Below are 7,053 nucleotides of genomic sequence, written 5' to 3'. Positions count from 1 at the left end.
CTTACTCTCCCTGTTCCACAACTCTTGCCACTTATTTTTTACCACTGCTCTTATTAATCCCTTGGCTTCTGCTATACTGATTGACAATTATATCTCAACATTAGGATGTTTAAGAGCCTGCTTGGCAATAATATCCACTTCCTCATTCCCCTCTACTCCCACATGAGCTTGTGCCCAGAGGAACATCACAAATACCCCAATCTGTTTCACCCTATACAAACGCTGCAAAACCTCATACAATACATCCTGTCTGCTCTGAGACACATTCATTTAAACTCATCAGTGCTGCACAGGAGTCAGAGCAGATGACTACTCTGTCTGGCCACACCTCCTCCACCCACTCTGCAGCCATCTGTGAATATATTCAAGAAAGCATAGTATTGCGTTATTAAATGTTCACTTACAACTGAATCTACTCCTTCCTCAACATCTCTTACCCTCTCAAGCAACCCTAGATATATAACTGGTTGAGGGAGAAACCAAGGTGGGATAGCAGGAAGCTGCCAGTGCCAGCGAGGGAAGGCGACTCTTCCTTGCTTTTACAAAATGAAAAGACCAAAACTTTGCCATCGCCCCTTGTGAATGGAAGTCGGAACGGCGAGGATATCATGTTACCAAAAGGTGTCAATATAGTGAAGCTGCAACTGCGCTAGCTAGTACTATCTTTGGCGTAGCTGTCATAAAGATGGCAGAGTTGTTGTTTTGAAGGGTGTTCCTGAAGTAACTATTCGCATTTGAATACGCGTTGTGGTCCGTTCATTGAAGTTCAGCTCGGAATAAGAAACCGATTCATTCCTGTACTTTGAGCACCGGCCTTTTGTGGGCGGATCTTTCCGAATCATCCAGAATGTTGGGCATTTTAGCCAGGACGATGGTGAGTACACAATCAACCATGTTAGCTAGAAAAGCTCCCTTGTAGTCCGCAAACTGTTTAGCAAGGAAAAACAAGTGTTCGTGGGGTGTGTTCTAGTTAACTAGCTAACGTTATATATCGAAAACAATGGGCATTGAGTCAAATAACTGTAGCTAGCTAGCTAACGTTACGCAATTACAGCCTCGCTGTGTGTGTCAGGCAAGCTGTATAACACGTTAACTAGTCGGTGCAAAGTCAAGCTGGAGATAGGTTTGTCTTATTGATATCGTTGCAGCAGTGCGATGTAATTAACATTATATTAAAGATTTGGACTTTGCTCGTTAATACCAATTAAACGAAACGTGTAAGAATGGTATAAATGACATTCTGAATCAGCTGACTATAGCGAACAAGTTACACCCCTTGTTTTTGCAATTCGGTGTGTATTTTGTTTTTGGAGTCGAAATGTGGCTAAAACGTTGCTCCCCTCCGCTGAGGGTTAAGGCGGACGGTCTTAAAACTGCAACGCCTATTTTTTTGACTTTGACTTTGGCTAGTTTCTATTAATTTAATTTAATTATGTCAAATACTTGCTTAAGTCAATAGCTTTCACCCCACTTGACTTTCATGAATACTACCAACTGTTATTGGTTCAGGGACCTTGTCTGTACAATCTGCAGCAATTACTTTTGTATTTTTTGACTTAGGCTATTGTCAATTAGTTTAAATTGAACTTACATAAAAAATACTTCCATAACTTTAATAGCGTCCACCCCATATCACTTTCATGAATACAACCAACTGCTATTGATTGAGGGACCTCTTTCCGCCAATGCACAGCAATTACTTTTTGACTTATCAATGTTAATTGTATTTACACGACATACTTCAATTACTTCCACCATATATGACTTGAATGAAAAAATGACAGTTCAACTTTCGCTCCACTGGCCGTTTCAGAGCAGTGTGTCACCATTTGGCTATCTAAAGAGGGTCATAGTTACTCCCACCCTTTATCAGCCCTTTATTGAATGATAGAGCTCCAGAGGGCCATGGAGGGCTGGGGTTCCAGGTGGTGCCACTCCATCCAGCCAGCCCCCTGCCCCAGGGAAATTTGGGGAGAGGGCTGGGGACCGACCTGTGGCCTCCAGGGGCCGCCACTCAGTCCAGCCAGCTCTCTGCCCCAGCGAAAGGACCAGGGAGGGCTGGGGCCACCCCAGGGACCCTGCTATGCCCCCCAGAAGGACAGTGTCAGTCACCCAGCCCCAGTCACCCACCCAGCCTGCTCTGCCCCGCCCACTCACAAACGGACCTTCTCCCTGGGGCCTACCTGACCTCCAGGCAGACACTGGTGACGTCTCTGCCACTTGAGGCACCCCTGTCTGGGCCTCACTCCTACCTCTCCCTCCTTGGACCTCTCTGGGGCTCCAGGCAGGCCCCCACTGACCTGGTGACCTCTCCCCCACTCAAGGCACCCCTGTCTGGCTCTAACTCCTACCTCACCCTCTCTGGAGCTCCACGCCTTACACTGTAGCTTCACAGCCTGTCCAGACCTCTAGACCTACACTGCCTGCCTACCTGCCCTCTCCCTTGGCTAGTCCAGCTTACTCCCACCCATGGAGCTCCACTTTTTCCTCTCCACAGCCTAAGTCCAGACCTCCAGGCCTCTAGGTCTGCTCTCCCTGCGCTCTCCCTGGGCTGGAGTCCAGCTTACTCCCAGGACCTCCAGGCCTCCTAAATCAATATCAGTTGGTTGTATTCATGAAAGTCATATGGGGTGGAAGCTATTGATGTTTTAAGCAAGTACAGTGCCTTCAGAAAGTATTTATACTCCTTGACTTATTCCACAGTTTGCTGTGTTACGACCTTAATTCAAAATTGATTAAATATGTTTTTCTCATCCATCTACACACACTACCCCATAATGACAAAGTGAAAACATGTTTTTAGACATTTTTGCAAATTTATTGAAAATGAAATACAGAAATATCTAATTTACATAAGTATTCACAACCCTGAGTCAATACTTTTGTAGATGTGCCATTGGCAGCGATTACAGCTGTGAGTCTTTCTGGGTAAGTCTCTAAGAGCTTTCCGCACCTGGATTGTGCAACATTTCCCATTTATTCTTTTCAAAATTCTTCAAGATCTGTCAAATGGTTGTTGATCATTGCTAGCCAAGCATTTTCAGGTCTTGCCATAGATTTTCAAGTAGATCTAAGTCTAAACTGTAACTCGGCCACTCAGGAACATTCACTGTCTTCTTGGTAAGCAACTACAGTGTAGATTTGGCCTTGTGTTGTAGGTTATTGTCCTGCTGAAATGTGAATTAATCTCCCAGTGTTCAGCAGACTGAACCAGGTTTTCCTATAGGATTTTGCCTGTGCTTAGCTCCCATTTCTTTTTTATCCTGAAAAACTCCCCAGTCCTTAACGATTACAAGCATACCCATAACATGATGCAGCCACCACTATGCTTGAAAATATGGAGTAATGTGTTGTTTTCGATTTTCCCCAAACATAACACAATGTATTCAGGACAAAAAGTTAATCGTTTTGCCACATTTCTTGCAGTATTACTTTAGTACCTTGTTGCAAACAGGATGCATGTTTTGGAATATGATATTTGTATATTTTTAATTCTGTACAGCAGTGTTTCCCAAACTCGGTTCCTAGCACTAGATAGCTGATTCAAATAATCAAAGCGTTATGATTACTTGATTATTTGAATCAGCTGTGTAGCGCTAGGGCAAAAATCAAAGCGTGCACCCCTTGGGGTCCGAATAACCAAGTTTGGGGAAATGCTCCTCTACAGGCTTCCTTCTTTTCACTCTGTCATTAGGTTAGTATTGTGAAGTAACTACAATGTTGTTGATCCATCCTCACTTTTTTCCTATCACAGCCATTAAACTCTGTAACTGTTTTAAAGTCACAATTGGCCTCATGGTGAAATCCCTGAGCAGTTTCCTTCCTCTCCAGCAACTAAGTTAGGAAGGACACCTGCATCTTTTTAATGACTGGGTGTATTGATGCAGTGTAATTAATAACTTCACCATGCTCAAAGGGATATTCAATGTCTGCTTTTTTTTTTTTTACTTTTACCCGTCTACCTTCTTTGCGAGGCATTGGAAAACCTCCTTGGTCTTTGTGGTTGAATCTGTGTTTGAAATTCACTGCTCGACTGAGGGACCTTACAGATAATTGTATGTGTGGGGTACAGAGATGAGGTACTCATTCAAACATCATGTTAAACACTATTATTGCACACAGTGAGTCTATGAAAATTATTATGTGACTTGTTAAGCAAATGTTTACTCCTGAACGTATTTAGGCTTGCCAGAACAAAGGGGTTGAATACTTAGTGACTCAAGATATTTCAGCTTTTCATTTTTAATTCATTTGTAAAAATGTCTAAACATAATTCCACTTTGACATTATGGGGTATTGTGTGTAGCCAGTTATCCCACTGGCTATAAGGTGAATGCACCTATTTGTAAGTCGCTCTGGATAAGAGCGTCTGCTAAATGACGTAAATGTAAATGTAAATGTAATCTATTTTAAATTCAGGCTGTAACACAACAAAAGGTGAGAAAGTCAATACTTTCTGAAGGCACTGTATTTTTGACATATTATGAAATCAAAAAAATTGACAGTCCAAAAATACAAACGTAATTGCTGTAGATTGTGCAGACAAGGTCCCTGAACCAAAAACAGTTGGTTGTATTCATGCAAGTGATATGGCGTGGAAGCTATTGAAGATTTAAGCAAGTCTCTTTTCAGTCACATGTTTTACATTGGATAAAAATACAGACTTAGAGCTTCAAAATGGCATGTCATAAACTGTAGTTGGAGGAAACATGGGGAAGTAATGCTGCTTTAAAAGTTGATACATTTATAATCCCATTTAGGAGAAAAGGGCATTCAAACATTTTGCTGTATTTTTCACTCTAGCTCTACATTAATTATTGGGAAACATATATTTAGAAAGTAATACTTACACCAAATTGCCAAAAAGGACTATCTGAACATTATCTCACCAAGTTACCCCATTTAGGCAAACCATGTACAGTATTACATTGCCTGTTGTATAATGAAGATAACCTTTCACATTGAACAGCTACAGTGCTGTTCTTTGTGTACGCCCATTTTAACACCGTTCACACCCTCTAAAGCCTTAGACCCACCCATCTCTTATATTATTCACATTGGAACACATGCGACTGTGACCATGTGCTAAAGCAGTGAGGTTTTGTTTAAAAAAAACTTTCAAAAATGCAATAATAAATACTTTATTAACTTAAAGTGCTGAAGGTAGTAGCCTGCAATTAGGAAAAACTTAAAACACCATAAAGACTTAGGTAAAAACAATATCTACACCTATATCATAAGATCCTTTGAGTAACTTTGGTTCAGGTCATGTTATGATATGATCAAAGGAATCTAGCCTGGGAGCATATTTCTGTCCTGCCCTTTGGAACAGGACATGTAGTGTCCTGAACAAAAATATAAATGCAACAATTTTACTGAGTTACATTTCATATAAGGCAAGAAGTAGAGGGTGCTCAACCAATGTGAGTTGGTGCAACCTAAAAATGTGTAAACTTGATTGGACAGGAAAAGGCGTAACGCTCGCTCACCATAAATCTGTAGTTTTATTTGGCAAGTTTAAAATATTGCAGTTTCTTCAGAATAATCACAAAGGGAATGGACAAGTTCATACAGGGCACGGGGAAGACAATTGGGGAGAAATCTCTTCAACTGGTGCTGCTGATGAGAGACAGTGCGGTAGACCTTACAGGTTTCAAATAAGGAAATCAGTCAATTGAAATAAATAAATTAGGCCCTAATCTATCGATTTTACATGAATGGGCAGGGGCACAGCCATGAGTGGGCCTGGAAGGGCATAGGTCCACCCACTGGGGAGCTAGGCCCACCCACTGGGGAGCCAGGCCCAGCCAATCAGAATGAGTTTTTCCCCAGAAAAGGGTTTTATTACAGACAGAAATACTCCTCAGTTTCATCAGCTGTCCAGTTGGCTGGTCTCAGACGATCCTGCAGGGGAAGAAGCCGGATGTGGAGGTCCTGGGCTGGCGTGGTTACACGTGGTCTGCGGTTGTGAGGCCGTTTGGTCGTACTGCCAAATTCTCTAAAACGATGTTGGAGGCAGCTTATGGTAGAGACCACCTTAAGCTGAATCTCGGCAAGACGGAGCTGCTCTTCCTCCCGGGGAAGGACTGCCCGCTCCATGATCTCGCCATCACGGTTGACAACTCCATTGTGTCCTCCTCCCAGAGTGCAAAGAACCTTGGCGTGACCCTGGACAACACCCTGTCGTTCTCCGCTAACATCAAAGTGGTGACCCGATCTTGCAGGTTCATGCTCTACAACATTCGCAGAGTACGACCCTACCTTACACAGAAAGCGGCACAGGTCCTAATCCAGGCACTTGTCATCTCCCGTCTGGATTACTGCAACTCGCTGTTGGCTGGGCTCCCTGCCTGTACCATTAAACCCCTACAACTTAACCAGAACGCTGCAGCCCGTCTGGTGTTCAACCTTCCCAAGTTCTCTCATGTCACCCCGCTCCTCCGCACACTCCACTGGCTTCCAGTTGAGGCTCGCATCTACTACAAGACCATGGTGCATGCCTATGGAGCTGTGAGAGGAACGGCACCTCCTTACCTTCAGGCTCTGATCAGACCCTACACCCAAACGAGGGCACTGCGTTCATCCACCTCTGGCCTGCTAGCTCCCCTACCTCTACGGAAGCACAGTTCCCGCTCAACCCAGTCAAAGCTATTTGCTGCTCTGGCACCCCAATGGTGGAACAAGCTCCCTCATGACGCCAGTACAGCGGAGTCACTGACCACCTTCCGGAGACACTTGAAACCCTACCTCTTTAAGAAATACCTGGGATAGTATAAAGTAATCCTTCTACCCCCACCCCCATAAACAAACAAAAAAAGTAGTGGTTGTCCCATTGGCTATCATAAGTTGAATGCACCAATTTGTAAGTCGCTCTGGATAAGAGTGTCTGCTAAATGATGTAAATGTAATGAACATTCAATTCTCTGGCAGCAGCTCTGGTGGACATTCCTGCAGGCAGCATGGCCTTTTATTGTCCCCAGCACAAGGTGCTATTTAATTCAGCTCTTGATCAAGAAGCTGTTTAATTCAGCTTCTTGATATGCCACACCTGTC

At 43.4% G+C, this 7,053-nt stretch overlaps 1 protein-coding gene across 1 annotated transcript in view; it reads left to right on the top strand.

Annotated features, from left to right (window-relative positions):
- Positions 1-363: 363 nt before the first annotated feature.
- Positions 364-7,053, top strand: part of crata (carnitine O-acetyltransferase a) — a 43,153-nt gene continuing 36,463 nt past the window's right edge. The window contains exon 1 of the mRNA XM_041897536.2: positions 364-874. Coding sequence (XP_041753470.1) covers positions 848-874 — 27 coding nt within the window. The 5' untranslated portion in view covers positions 364-847. The remainder of the gene's footprint in view (positions 875-7,053) is intronic.

The sequence above is a fragment of the Coregonus clupeaformis genome, chromosome 15, assembly GCF_020615455.1.
Source record: "Coregonus clupeaformis isolate EN_2021a chromosome 15, ASM2061545v1, whole genome shotgun sequence".
Lineage (NCBI taxonomy): Eukaryota > Metazoa > Chordata > Actinopteri > Salmoniformes > Salmonidae > Coregonus > Coregonus clupeaformis.
The sequence above is the reverse complement of the archived record's forward strand: the minus strand, read 5'-3'. Positions and strand labels throughout refer to the sequence as shown.